This window comes from Coregonus lavaretus (assembly GCF_964263955.1).
Source record: "Coregonus lavaretus genome assembly, chromosome: 17".
NCBI lineage: Eukaryota > Metazoa > Chordata > Actinopteri > Salmoniformes > Salmonidae > Coregonus > Coregonus lavaretus.
The window spans coordinates 11,793,297-11,807,821 of NC_140004.1; the positions used below are offsets into that span (position 1 = coordinate 11,793,297).

The 14,525-nt window shown below is 40.8% G+C and overlaps 1 protein-coding gene across 2 annotated transcripts; it reads left to right on the top strand.

Moving 5' to 3' along the window:
• Positions 1-1,325: 1,325 nt before the first annotated feature.
• LOC311144257 (carnosine N-methyltransferase-like) lies at positions 1,326-12,557 on the top strand. 2 transcript variants are annotated; one of them, XR_014614494.1, is made up of 9 exons: positions 1,418-1,658; positions 3,257-3,452; positions 4,082-4,248; positions 4,352-4,492; positions 7,119-7,297; positions 7,658-7,771; positions 11,332-11,435; positions 11,600-12,133; positions 12,213-12,557. XR_014614494.1 is itself a non-coding variant. In XM_084180269.1 (8 exons), the coding sequence occupies exons 1-8, from the start codon at positions 1,510-1,512 to the stop codon at positions 11,783-11,785; spliced, it is 1,236 nt and encodes a 411-aa protein (XP_084036395.1). In that variant the 5' UTR covers positions 1,326-1,509; the 3' UTR covers positions 11,786-12,557. The 2 variants fall into 2 exon arrangements, 1 of the variants encoding a protein (XP_084036395.1); XM_084180269.1 differs by having other exon boundaries at positions 1,326-1,658; positions 11,600-12,557.
• The last annotated feature ends 1,968 nt before the right edge of the window (positions 12,558-14,525 follow it).

Here is a 14,525-nt window from a genome sequence, read left to right on the forward strand (position 1 = left end):
CTCATTTTAATTGTCAATAGATTTACGTTTATTTTTGTTATTTTTATTTACAATTGATCGATCCATGTCGACCAGACTGTAGCTGAGCAGTTGCGTTCTATTTCGGCCTTTCTGTTCAACAGCTGCGCTATACTGGCATCTATCTGCCGTCCAGGGAACAATAGATATATTCAATTATGTGATTCAGGCCTGCATTATCATTGTTATGTATTATGAATGGAAAATAGGAAAATCACAGCGAGCAGCAAAGTAAGGGCTCGCGGGCCGCGCAATGACTACCACTGCCCTAGAGTCTATTGACGCACCGATCCGTCAATCTAACTAACATGATAAAAAAAATCCCCATCAAAATCCATCAGTTTAAGCTAGGGTGGAAAGTGGCAGAGCTACAGAGCTGTTTGTCAGACCAGGAGACATTCTGAAAATCGGTCTTATCATGAAAACGTCTGTAGCATCCAGTGGAGGCTGCTGAGGGGAGGACGGCTCATAATAATGACTGGAATGGAGTCATGGAATAGTATCAAACACATCAAAGACGTGGTTTCCATGTGTTTGATACCTTTCCATTGACTCCATTCCAACCGTTATTATGAGCCGTCCTCCTCTCAGCAGCCTCCACTGGTAGCATCTGAATGGTTTGGCCTAAAAAACTAACACTAAAAAAACGAACACTCTCACAAACATGTTTTGCTCTATGACCCCCACAAGTGTCACCGGACTTGTCTAAAGGTAACCCATACAAATGAATGGAAGTATGGAGGTAGTTTTGTGGCAACAAAAATAAGGGGTTAAATGTGTCAAAAAAATACTTCCCAAGCTTTCTTATATCTCCTAGATATAGGATAGACACTTCAAAACCTTATTCCTTATGATAAAAAAAAAAAAAAAAAAAAAAAAAAAATTCATTTTGAACTGTCTTTCTTTCCATGTATGAATGTGTTATTCAATGCGTTTCTATGGGCTATAGTAGTAAAGGCCAAACTCAATAGTTTATCAAATAATTTGTTATATTTTTTGATACCTAAAGGGGTCCTAAAATTCCAAATCAAATAGCTAAATGATCCTTGGTATGACCTTCTTAAAACAATTCCATATGTAAACTTAGAGCCCCCCACCCCAACGGCTTAGACTTTTAAGAATTACATTTCAATGGTTGCTTATGTTCGCAGGTATGGCCCTAAGTGATTCTGTTTTGACTTCCTACAAGCCTTTCAGGTTGGTGTTTACAAAACATTTGGTGTTGTCTGATTAGGATATAAAGGGCCTGTCTCCAAGAGGCCAGTTATACATTTTCTCTGCTTCTGTGCTGGAGCTGTCTCCCTGTTGCAACTTGTAATAAACCGGACACACATACACAGGTACAATTATTTTCTGCTCAAACAAAAAATACAGTAGTACCTACTAGTTAGCTCACTGACATAGTTAACTTGCCAACCAGATGAAAGGTCTATTACTTTTCCTGCCTCACTCCATTTTTCGATTGGATGGGTCTGAGTACAACATTCAGACATGGCGGAAGGAACGGTGGAGCAGGTTACGAATGGAGAGCAAGAAGAAGCATATTTTTACCGAGAAAGGATTAAATGTACACCAGAAGAGGAGACAAGGCTCGAAAGGCAACACTTTTGGAAAGTGATCGATGCGTTTAGATACTACAGGTACGGACTGTTTCAAAACAGCAGTAGTATTTGGTAGCTAGCTTATCCATAACAGTCATTTGACCCAGATGTTCTGGCTATCGTTAGTTCAAGTTTCTTTTATTAGTAGTATGTACGTGATACACATGGCATACAACGTCCAACGGTGCAGGTTCCTTTTCGACAATGCAACAACAATAAGAAATAATAAAATAAGAATAGGAACATGAAGTAACGTTAAATGACTCATGGAAGGAGGATCTGGGGTCAAGTGTTTAAATTGTGCAGTTGTGATATGTGTGTTCTGTTGATGGAGGAACGTTTTGTCCGAAGATTTTAGAAGAGGGATGACTGATTATGGGGTCTTCACTAGTTATCACAGCCATAAAGTCATGCCTAAACCCCGCCTATTTCTGCAATGTATCTTCTTAAAGGCCCAGTGCAGTCAATAATACTGTAGTTGGAATAATATTGTGAAAATTATGATAATGCCCGTTAGTGTAAGAGCTGTTTGAAAAGACCTCCTGAAAATTCAGCCTTTTTAGGCAACCTGGTCTCAGCGCATTTCGTATTATTCTGTATGTAAATCAGAGACACTCATCTTTGTATGATATGTTACGTTTTGTATGGTATCTATTAATTGGTGGATGTCCGTCAATTATTTCATATGATATGTTAAGAATTCCAATTATATGTTACGAATTTGCAAAACATATAATATGATATGTTACTAATTCTAGCTAAGTGAGTTAGCTAGCTCACTAACGTTAGCTAGGCTAGGGTTAAGTTTAGGAGTTAGGTTAAAGGGATACGGGAAGGGTTAGCTAAAAGGGTTAAGGTTAGCATTAGGGTAAGGGTTAGATAACATGCTAAGTAGTTGCAAAGTAGTAAGTAGTAGAAAAGTAGCAAATTAGCTAAAATGCTAAAGTTGTCCGTCATGCGATTCGAACTCGCAACCTTTGGATAGAAACAGCTGCATTGGACCTTTCAAATCTGATTTTAAACCTAACCTTAACCTCACTGCTAACCTTATGTGTAACCCTAACCTGAAGTTAAGACCATAAACCACATTTTTGTTTTCATTAATTTTTACGATAGTACATTTTTACTTTGTGGTAACTAGTGACAACCCTGATTATGTTGCATAGCTAGCTAGCTAAAATAGATTGTGTATTTATATCAGGGACCGTTTTGGCTCACTACATTGTTCCATACCATCGCTATTTAGCTAGTAGAAAATAACAAAGATAACTAAAAGAAGATGCAAGAGCTATAAAGTCCAGGCTGACAAAGACAAACATTTAATTTCAATACAGTTACTCTTGTTACTTACAAACAAGGACATCATACATGATTATGCCTAGTCTATACAACCATGTTCACCATAGTGGAAGATGCTTAGAAAAATTGAATAAAAGGGTTTTGTGAATCTTTGTGTCAAGTCATTTCAAGGAGTCTGCATATTGGGTTAGGCTTTATCAGAATTCAAAAAGGCTATAAAATATGGGTTTCTATTTTCCCGCATCTGTGTTTCTGGACCCCCATCTTCTCCTCCTCCTGTTCACCACGGCACCACCCTTCCCTTTTTCTTTGTCTAATTCACCTCCCCTTAATCTCAGGATGCATGTTCAGGAGCGGGTGAATCGAGCAGAACGTCAGTTCCGGAGTCTTCCGGAGCATCACCAGCTGCTGCTGCCCGGGGTCTTGCCCAACCTGGCCCGTATCCGCCGCAGTGTGGACCACAACCAGGAGGTGCTGCAGGCCATCGTGCTCAACTGTGTCCACATGTTTGAGAACATGGAGTACGGCGAAGAGGTGAGCTAAACGGTCGGAAAAGGTCACACTCATGCTTTCTCGCAGTCACACCAGGCACTACTTGTAGCGCTCAAACTACTGGAAATCAGTTATTTTTAATGGAAAGAGGAGACACAAGGAGTCATTTAGCGATTTAACCACTGGCAACTAGAGAGCTCGCTGCCAAAGTTGAGAAATCCAACTTTATGCAAAATGGTCAGTGATGCGAATGCGGAATAACCAATCGGAGGAGGGAGGGTCTTACTTGCTAGCTTTGACACTGTGCTGGATAGGCTAACAACCAATTGGGTGTTTTGCATGCTGTTCGGAAGATACACCCATGGGGGAAGATATCAGAGATTCCTTACTACAAGGCAGCCTCTGGTGTAACCACCCTGTTAGTCATCGTCTTCCTCTTTGTGGTAGGAGAGGTAGTATGCTGCATCTAGGTGTGCTGTGCAAGAAAAATACAGTAGTAGTAGGATGAGCTGAATGTTTTTCTATTCTAGTATACCACACCAGCACACACTTCAATAGTTATTGTAGTAATGTACATTTTAGAAGATAGATCTTAGATTCATTTGCTGCCATGATCCTTTCCCCATTGGATGAAGTTTGAGGAGTTGAAGTGAATCTGTCTTTCTGTCCAGGATGACCTGAGGAAGGTGGGTACGTCTTCCACGTTCGACATGGACAAGCTCAAGTCCACCATTAAGCAGTTTGTGCGTGACTGGAGTGAGGCGGGCCAGGCTGAGAGAGACTCCTGCTACCTGCCCCTCATCCAAGAGATCCAGAGACTCTTTCCCAGCAACAAGTGGTGAGCACACACACACACAGTCTTGAATTCTAACTCTGTTGTGTGATTTTATATTTTGAATTACGTGTCTATTCTGTCAGAGATGGTGTGGTTGTTTCTGTAGTGATGTGTCCAAGGTGAGCGTGCTGGTTCCAGGGGCAGGGCTTGGTCGCCTAGCGTGGGAAATCGCTCGTCTGGGTTACGCCTGTCAAGGCAACGAATGGAGTTTCTTCATGCTATTCTCCTCAAACTTCGTCCTCAACAGGTAACACTCACTTCAGCCCTAACCAGGGGTTTAAAGTAGATTTAATTTCTTCCCATTACGGGACCTCCTATGTGTGCACCTAAAAAATGTATGGGCATAACATGCCCAGCCCTGGACGTTCTGCCATCCTAGGCAAGAAAAAAATTTGCCACCCCCCTCCTATCCCGCTAAACTAGAATGGTGTACAGCAGGGGTCTGCAATAGGTTTGCCCTTGGGCCAATTTTCTTCTCAGCTAATAGTCGGCAGAACAACATAATAGCAGCCCAATTCATAAGCCTATTCATAACACATCTGGTTAGTAGGCTATATAATCAGTTCAATGCCAATAACATATCCTAATATTTTCAATCTGATTATACTGATAAAATCACCAATGTCTCTATTATTAAATTATTTTTAAAAATATTTCTTTGTGTGTTGATTGGGGAAAAACTGCTTGCAATCAAGATAAAATGTAGCTCTGAAAAAGTCTCAAAAGAAAAGTGGATAATGAAAATAGAAGTTTCAGGGAAGAGTGGACAGAGAAATAAGCATATTTCTCCAATGTCAAACCAGAGTCTTGTTTGTAACGCAACGGTTGCGGTTTGCAAATAATTAAATATTAGACATCGTTATTAATCTAAACATGGCACTTTCAAAAGTTACCTTTCCACCCAGACAGACCCTTGACCGACGCAGAAAAATGTAAGCTTCAACTGCTGGCTACTCATCCGTTGCTTAACCCAACAACAGAAGTGCTTCCCTAAAAGTTGCCTGGGTTTAACATATTCTCTTTTCAGAAAATGAAAAGCTAAATTAACAGGGACAGAATAGCAAAGCCCATTTTTTTGTCTCCTCCAATATTGAAGGCTGCAGCTCAGCTTCAGAATGTCATAGAAACTAATCAGTATATTCCCATATGCATCAGTCACGTCTTTTGTGGGCATTTTAAAGCTTGTTTCTAGCATAAGGCATCACAGAGTTAAGCATTGTTATAGAATGCTTCATATTATCTGGATACGTTTTATTTATTTATTTCAAAATATAAAGCTTTAACAAAGGGTACGGCATACCCTCACTCAATTTGAGCCCTTGTTTTAACCAAACACACCAAGCCCTTCCCAGACACTGAGGTATTTAAGGAGTGCACGGTGACAGTATTGGAGGATTTGGCTATACCGACAAATCTATGGATAGCATAATTGTGTCTGTCAAACAGGTAGGCCTACCTCTTTTTTTATATAGGAAGAAATAGCCTCCAACAAAGCCCTCTTGTTGTTAGTGAAGTCAAATTAAAATGAAGAATTACTTTCAGCACCATTTGCTGTCCACCTCTGTTTAGATTATGCCACAGCCACACCAAAGCTGATGTTTGCCCGCTAGCCTTTTTAGTTGACTTTCTCCTGCACTCTCTCTCCTCATGAATAAGTGAATGATTGAAAAAGTGTCTGTCTCATGACATTGTAATACATTTGGTCTCCAGGCTATGCGGTTACAGAAAAACCACATAGGCTACTACTCTTTCTACCGTAGGCTACATCATTTATGTTAAATGAATTTGTTGGAGCGTGGTAGAGTGCAGCGTCTTTCCAACAGCACGCTGGGCATGGATAAGCTAAATATTTTGCACCCCTGCCTTTGGCAAAGTGGGCTCTGCTTATAGCCCACATACCACTGGGTGAGAGAAGTTATTGTTTTTGGGCAGAATAATGTGAGGTGTTGTGTTGTTGGAGGTGCGTCTTGGTCAGTTTAAGTCGGGAAATGCTGCCCTCATCAAACTGCCGCTCTAGGCTGCTGCCTAATCCTGCCTAATGGGCGAGCCGCCCGTGGGGCCTAATCATAGAATTATATTTAGCATTCCTATTCATTCAATAGCATTTTTTTGTGAGCCATAATTTTTTTTCATTTCATTTTTATTATGGAATAAACACAACCAGTCATGACGTTTTCATCTGATTTTCAAACAATGACTTCAAAGGGCTCTTTTACTAGGCTACCCGCGCACGTTCATCCACTCGCAACATATTTCCAGCCTCCAAACAGTGGTGAATGGAAAGAGACATCCGTTACACAAAACACCAAAAAGTGTAATGACATTTGGTGATTGTCATTAGGCCAGAATTAATTCCTCCACTGCTGTCCGTGCGAGTCTCTGTCGGCCACTCATCTCTGCCTTGGCAAAATGTCAGTGTTCTTCTCGAACCACATCGTATTTTGGAGCGTAAGCTATAGGCCTACCACCTGTTTTCAAGTCAATTTTTCATGCCTCTAACATACGGTAATGATAAATAAGGGTGTAATACAGTTTTCTAGACATTTTGTTTTCATTATTGCGTACCCCCACTATTTATTTTGCCGGGACACCGTACCGGACGGTACCGCCTTACTTTCAACCCTGGCCCTAACTCAAGCCTTGCATATGATGCAATAATTCAGGCCTTGCATATGTTGCACTGTGTGTCATTTAATGACAGAGTATTAAACATGTTGAAATGTATGTGTCTGGTGTGTTTATGTGCCTGAGAACTTGGGCCAAATCAATTGCCTAGCATATCAAATTAGCCCAATGCAATCATCTTTGTTGGTGATCTTTTTCTCACACTACTGTTGTTCAGCTTATCTTACCTTGGCTCTGTTCTTCCTGAGGTGTGAAAAGGTCAACTCCATGACCCTGTACCCCTGGATCCACCAGTTCAGCAACAACAAGAGGTCATCTGACCAGACGCGGCCAATCAGCTTCCCAGACGTCAACCCCCAGAGCCTGCCTCCAAACTCGGACTTCTCCATGGTGGCAGGGGACTTCCAGGAGGTCTACACAGAGCCTAGTGAGTGGTGAGCCTCACACAGGCTGTCTGAAAGATCAACAAGTGCAATGAGTGATCAGGGCCTGTATTCACAAAGCGTCTCAGAGTAGGAGTGCTGATCTAGAATCAGGTCCCACCTTGTCTTATTCATTATGGTCTAAAAGGCTAAACTGATCCTAGATCAGCACTCCTGCTCTTAGACACGGGTTCTTCTCTCTCTGTGAGTGACATGTTGTTATGTGAATTGGCCACATTGAACAGTCAATAGTGAAAGTGAGCAATCTGTCCTAGACACAGATTATTTGTTATTACCTGTGTTGGTTGGTATTAGCAATAAGGTGAGACAGGTTAAACGAGTATCATTGTGGTCTTTCCTCTCAGACACCTGGGACTGTGTGGCTACCTGCTTCTTCATCGACACAGCGCACAACGTCATCGACTACGTAGAGACCATCTGGAACATTCTCAAACCTGGAGGCGTGTGGATCAATCTTGGTGAGCGACGATATGTTCAACAAACCTTACTGACCAGTGAAAGAGGTTCTCTTCTACGCATTTTTGGTGTAGTTGCTGTTTTAACTTACGGTTAGTGTGTGATATACTGTATGTCAGTGGCGGTCGGTGCCGTATAAGATGAGGGAGGACGTTTTTTTAATGAGCATGGCCTTATTTCTATTACAGCATATTGAATGACTGTCATTAATATTCCATTCACCCAGTTCAATGTAACATCGATAGGTTTAGGCTACTACATGATACTCGCTATACCCGTAAATTGTCCCTATACCCATCATGAGGTTGCTACAACCTAGCCTACGACTGAAAGTTTACAACGTAGGTGCACACGTCGACAGAAAAATTTGAGTAATAAAGGTGACAGTGACAAATGTAATACTGCCTTGCAAACTCTTTCCTGCATCTAGCTGATCTAGGATGTAATCATTAGTCCAACAGTTGCAAACAAGACTTTCTATTGGACAAATTCAGGTATGTTTATCCCTGTTTTGTTCCGTTTGCTTCCGTTTAAGAAATGTTTTTCAACGGAATTGGCAGAATGAATACACCCCTGATCACACGCAAACAGTTCACTTTCATAGCAGCCACATATACTGAACAAAAATATAAACGTAACCTCCAATGTTGTTTTAGAGAATTTGGCAGTACGTCCAGCCGGCCTTACAACTGCAGACCATGTGTAACCACGCCATCCCAATACCTCCACATCTGGCTTAATCACCTGCAGGATCGGGGGGAGGGGGCAGAGGAGTATAAAGCCCCTTTGTGGGGAAAAGCTCATTCTGATTGGCTGGGCCTGGCTCCCCAGTGGGTGGGCCTGGCTCCCAAGTGGGTGGGCCTATGCCTTCCCAGGCCCACCCGTGGCTGCACCCCTGCCCATTCATGTGAAATCTATAGATTAGGGACTAATTCATTTATTTCAATTGACTGATTTCCTTATATGAACTGTAACTCAGTAAAATCTTTGAAAATGTTGCATTTATATTTTTGTTCAGTACACAAACAGCATAATAATTTGCTTGTTGTATAATTCCTTCTCGCATCTACGCGCTCTCCTCCTCTCACCTTTTCCCTTCGCTTGTGGACTTCAGTGCAGAAAACAACAAGGCGAGAAAAACCTTTCCAAGCCAAACCTTCATACCATAACCGCTACACAAAGTCTACATCTTTGTCACCATATTAGCTAATGTCATAGACAACATACAGTGGGGAGAACAAGTATTTGATACACTGACGATTTTGCAGGTTTTACTACTTACAAAGCATTTAGAGGTCTGTCATTTTTATCATAGGTACACTTCAACTGTGAGAGACAGAATCCAAAAATCCAGAAAATCACATTGTATGATTTGTAAGTAATTAATTTGCATTTTATTGCATGACATAAGTATTTGATACATCAGAAAAGCAGAACTTAATATTTGGTACAGAAACCTTTGTTTGCAATTACAGAGATCATACGTTTCCTGTAGGTCTTGACCAGGTTTGCACACACTGCAGCAGGGATTTTGGCCCACTCCTCCATACAGACCTTCTCCAGATCCTTCAGGTTTCGGGGCTGTTGCTGGCCAATACGGACTTTCAGCTCCCTCCAAAGATTTTCTATTGGGTTCAGGTCTGGAGACTGGCTAGGCCACTCCAGGACCTTGAGATGCTTCTTACGGAGCCACTCCTTAGTTGCCCTGGCTGTGTGTTTCGGGTCGTTGTCATGCTGGAAGACCCAGCCACGACCCATCTTCAATGCTCTTACTGAGGGAAGGAGGTTGTTGGCCAAGATCTCGCGATACATGGCCCAAACCATCCTCCCCTCAATACGGTGCAGTCGTCCTGTCCCCTTTGCAGAAAAGCATCCCCAAAGAATGATGTTTTCATCTCCATGCTTCACGGTTGGGATGTTGTTCTTGGGGTTGTACTCATCCTTCTTCTTCCTCCAAACACGGCGAGTGGTTTAGACCAAAAAGCTCTATTTTTGTCTCATCAGACCACATGACCTTCTCCCATTCCTCCTCTGGATCATACAGATGGTCATTGGCAAACTTCAGACGGGCCTGGACATGCGCTGGCTTGAGCAGGGGGACCTTGCGTGCGCTGCAGGATTTTAATCCATGACGGCGTAGTGTGTTACTAATGGTTTTCTTTGAGACTGTGGTCCCAGCTCTCTTCAGATCATTGACCAGGTCCTGCCGTGTAGTTCTGGGCTGATCCCTCACCTTCCTCATGATCATTGATGCCCCACGAGGTGAGATCTTGCATGGAGCCCCAGACCGAGGGTGATTGACCGTCATCTTGAACTTCTTCCATTTTCTAATAATTGCACCAACAGTTGTTGCCTTCTCACCAAGCTGCTTGCCTATTCTCCTGTAGCCCATCCCAGCCTTGTGCAGGTCTACAATGTTATCCTTGATGTCCTTACACAGCTCTCTGGTCTTGGCCATTGTGGAGAGGTTGGAGTCTGTTTGATTGAGTGTGTGGACAGGTGTCTTTTATACAGGTAACGAGTTCAAACAGGTGCAGTTAATACAGGTAATGTGGAGAACAGGAGGGCTTCTTAAAGAAAAACTAACAGGTCTGTGAGAGCCGGAATTCTTACTGGTTGGTAGGTGATCAAATACTTATGTCATGCAATAAAATGCAAATGAATTACTTAAAAATCATACAATGTGATTTTCTGGATTTTTGTTTTAGATTCCGTCTCTCACAGTTGAAGTGTACCTATGATAAAAATTACAGACCTCTACATGCTTTGTAAGTAGGAAAACCTGCAAAATCGGCAGTGTATCAAATACTTGTTCTCCCCACTGTAGCTAGCTACTAGAATTAACTTGTTAATAAACCGCTACAATCATGTAGTACAGTGTACAGCAAGCAGTTTAGCAGTTACACCGGGTGTTTGAGTAGGCTAAACTAATTAGCTGCATTCATTAGCTAGGTAAGTGAAAGTGAAACAAATACAATGAAATATAGCTAACTCTCTCTATTGCTTCTCCTTCATTTTTGAAAAAATGAATTTGTTTCCAAACTGTTCAACTATTGTATTTCTCTCTCTTTGAGTCAACTACACACCACATTTTATGCACTACAGTGCTAGCTAGCTGTAGCTTATTCTTTCAGTACTAGATTAATTATCTGATCCTTTGATTGGGTCGACAACGGCAGTTCATACTGCAAGAGCTCTGATAGGTTGGAGGACGTCCTCTGGAAGTTTTCATAATTACTGTGTAAGTCTATGGAAGGGGGTGAGAACCATGAGCCTCCTAGATTTTGTATTGAAGTCAATTTATCCAGAGGAGGACGGAAACTACCCCAGAGAGTGCTTTTGAGGATACTGTAGACCATTGCAAAGCAGTGTTTTAATCAATTATTTGGTGACGTGAATATATTTAGTATAGTTTTTCCTAAAAAGGATACCTTTTTTTATTGTTTCACTATATATATTTTTTTTAAATACACTGAGGATGGTCCACCCATTCCTCCTCTGAGGAGCATGCACTGCTGTATGTATACTTTTACCAAAGCTGCAATTCCTCCCTTGCCTATAGGCCCACTGCTGTACCACTTTGAGAACATGGCCAATGAGCTCTCCATCGAGCTCAGCTACGAGGACGTCAGGGAGGCCATTTTAAAATATGGATTCCATTTGGAGGTAAAGTCGTTTTTTTAGTTAAAAAAATATATAAAACAGGTGTACAGATTGGAGGAATAAGATGAACTACTACTTCAGTTTACAGTAAAGAAAAGTATAAAACATTGTTTTCAGTTAATGTTGTTAATGTTGTTTGGCCTAAAACACCCTGTCTTTCACTGCAGGTGGAGAGAGAGTCTGTACCCACTACATACACGGAGAATGATCAGTCCATGCTGAAGTACCTGTACGACTGTGTTTTCTTTGTGGCAAGGAAACCTGACCATCTGTATGCCAACGGTTTCCAGGTGGTCCATGAGAACAGACTGGAAGCGTCGCCACGGCGAGAGAGCTGCGACAGTCTGACGTGACATCGTCTGTCATGACATAGCAGAGCAACAACCGAAAAAACGCGATTGGCCACTGCCGAGAGCATAAAAAAAAAGAGTAAGATGACAGAAACACAAGTCAATGGACAGGTTTGCTTTCATGTTTCTTCTTCTTTATATTATCTAATCGCCAGAGCTGCCCAATCACCTTCCTTCCCCCCTGAGCCTTTGAGATTGAGACGGATGCCTATTATGAACTCAAGTGACTAAATCTTTCAGCCCAGGACTGTTTGTCTTCAGTTAAAGAGGCAAGGTGACGCCTCTATGGTGACCTGATGTAGTTGCATGCTTGTCAGAGACCCGCCTCTGTCTTCCCAATATATTTATTTTGTAAAATAGTTACCAACTCTGGCTATTTATAGTATTTTTTTTGTTCATCACTTAAAGTCAGTTGCTGAAGTGGCTGGAGTTGGTAATACTGAGGGTAGGACAAAGTTATTTTAACCTTTATTATATGATTGGACACAGATTGAGTTTCAGCATTACAACCTGGATCTAGTTACTGTCTCACTTAACAATAAAGAAAAACACAATTCTTAAAAAAAAAGAAACATGTTTCATTGACAGGGGGATTGTCGAATTTAGTGTCTTTAGGGTCGTTCCATGAAAAGTGCCTTTGATATTAACTATTAATTGTGCACCAATATAGAATTTTAAAAGCCTGATATATAAATGAAGTGCCCTTTTAATATAGACCACATGGAGAATTCAATAAATCAGATTTATTTTATGAATAAAGACTTGCTCAAGTGCCAAAAATCCCTCTGTGAAAACTGTGACTTCTAGGATGATTTTAACCCACTTAACCAACATTTCTCCAAGCTTTCACCATAATTGTAAAGCCCTAGTTATTTTGTTGCTTTGACAGTCATTTCTGAAGACTGTAATTTATTTAATGTGATTAGTGATTCATTTACGTCTGTCCCTCATTTCAAGGTCACGTAAACTGAACTCTCATTTTCTGGTGTTTTGAGGAGAAAAACTGAGCGGGTCGAACATAACACGTTAACCCATAGATCGACAGGTTAGAAATAATTTAACAATAAAACATTTTTTGTGAAACTTGCATTCACACAACAAGCTTCCATTCCCCCTGTCAAAAGGGGATTTATGGCCAATTTTTAAGATTAAATCATTGTTTACTTTATTTATTTGGCATTTACTAGTCATTTTTTTTATTTGACCTTGAGATGGGAAAGCTTGTTTTTTAGGAAGTTGAATTTGCTCTTTATGACAGAATGTTCAAATTAGGTGAAATCAAGTTATTTTTTTTATTTTTTTTACACCTCTCAAAGGTAGAACTGGTGGAAGGACCCTTTTATCAAGAGGGAGATCTATTTTGAAAGTATGAATCTCATATTCCCTCTGTTTGCAGTTATTCACTGAAATAATTTGGAGCATTATGCCTAGATATGATCAATGTTATAATGTATGCAACAACTCCCCTTTTGTAAATTACTGTCTGCATACAGCCAGGTACATCTGAGAGTCACAGTTGGTTACAGAGGATACAGACATCAGTGATGAATCCTTATCATATCAATACAATTTGACACAGCATATGAAAGGGAGATCCAGTGCACACATGAAATGATTTACTGACAATGATTGCCCTACCTAATGGAATGAATGCCCAATCTGGCTATCTCAATAACTCTTTCTCAAGCAACCGACAGGTGGCGCTGTTGGTGGAGAACATTATTGATAGTGGTGGGCGGGAATAGAGGACAGATACATCCTCTCATTAGACAGACCGCGTGTGTGTAGAATTTACAGTAACTTGTGCTGAAATATTTTGACAAATTGTACTCATGACGAAAAGGTGAGCTGAAGATGTTTTGTTCCACGACGCGCCTTTTAAAAGATCATGTTTTCGTCCACTTTACAAAGAAACGTGCACGAGAGGACACCATCACTAGATACGATCCTCCAAAGATGGTAAGTACTGCTTCTTAGATAGTGTATACTGGAACACTAGTATACTTTGAGGAAAATTTGACTTACTATGACTGATGTGTGGTTGTCCCAACTAACTATCTTAAGATGAATGCACTAACTGTAAGTCGCTCTGGATAAGAGCATCTGCTAAATGACAAAAAATATGTAGTGTATTAAACGTTTTATTTTATTTGTTATAAATTTTTTTATTGCAGAGAACACCAGTATACATACAAGAAGTATACAAACAGACAATGACAACATATAGTGCATTCAGAAAGTATTCAGACCCCTCGACCTTTTCCACATTCTGTTAAGTTACAGCCTTATTCTAAAATTGATTAAATATATTTTTTTACTCATCAATCTACACACTATAACATAATGACAAAGTGAAAACAGGTTTTTAGAAATGTTTGTATTCAGACCATTTGCTATGAGACTTGAAATTGAGCTCAGGTGAATCCTGCTTCCATTTATCATCCTTGAGATGTTTCTACAACTTGATTGGAGTCCACCTGTGGTAAATGCAATTGATTGGACATTATTTGGAAAGGCACACAACTGTCTATATAAGGTCCCAGTTGACAGTGCATGTCAGAGCAAAAACCAATCAATGAGGTCGAAGGAATTGTCCTTTGAGCTCCGAGACAGGATTGTGTCGAGGCACATATCTGGGGAAGGGTACTAAAAACATTCTGCAGCATTGAAGGTCCCCAAGAACACAGTGGCCTCCATCATTCTTAAATGGAAGAAGTTTGGAACCACCAAGACTTTTCCTAGA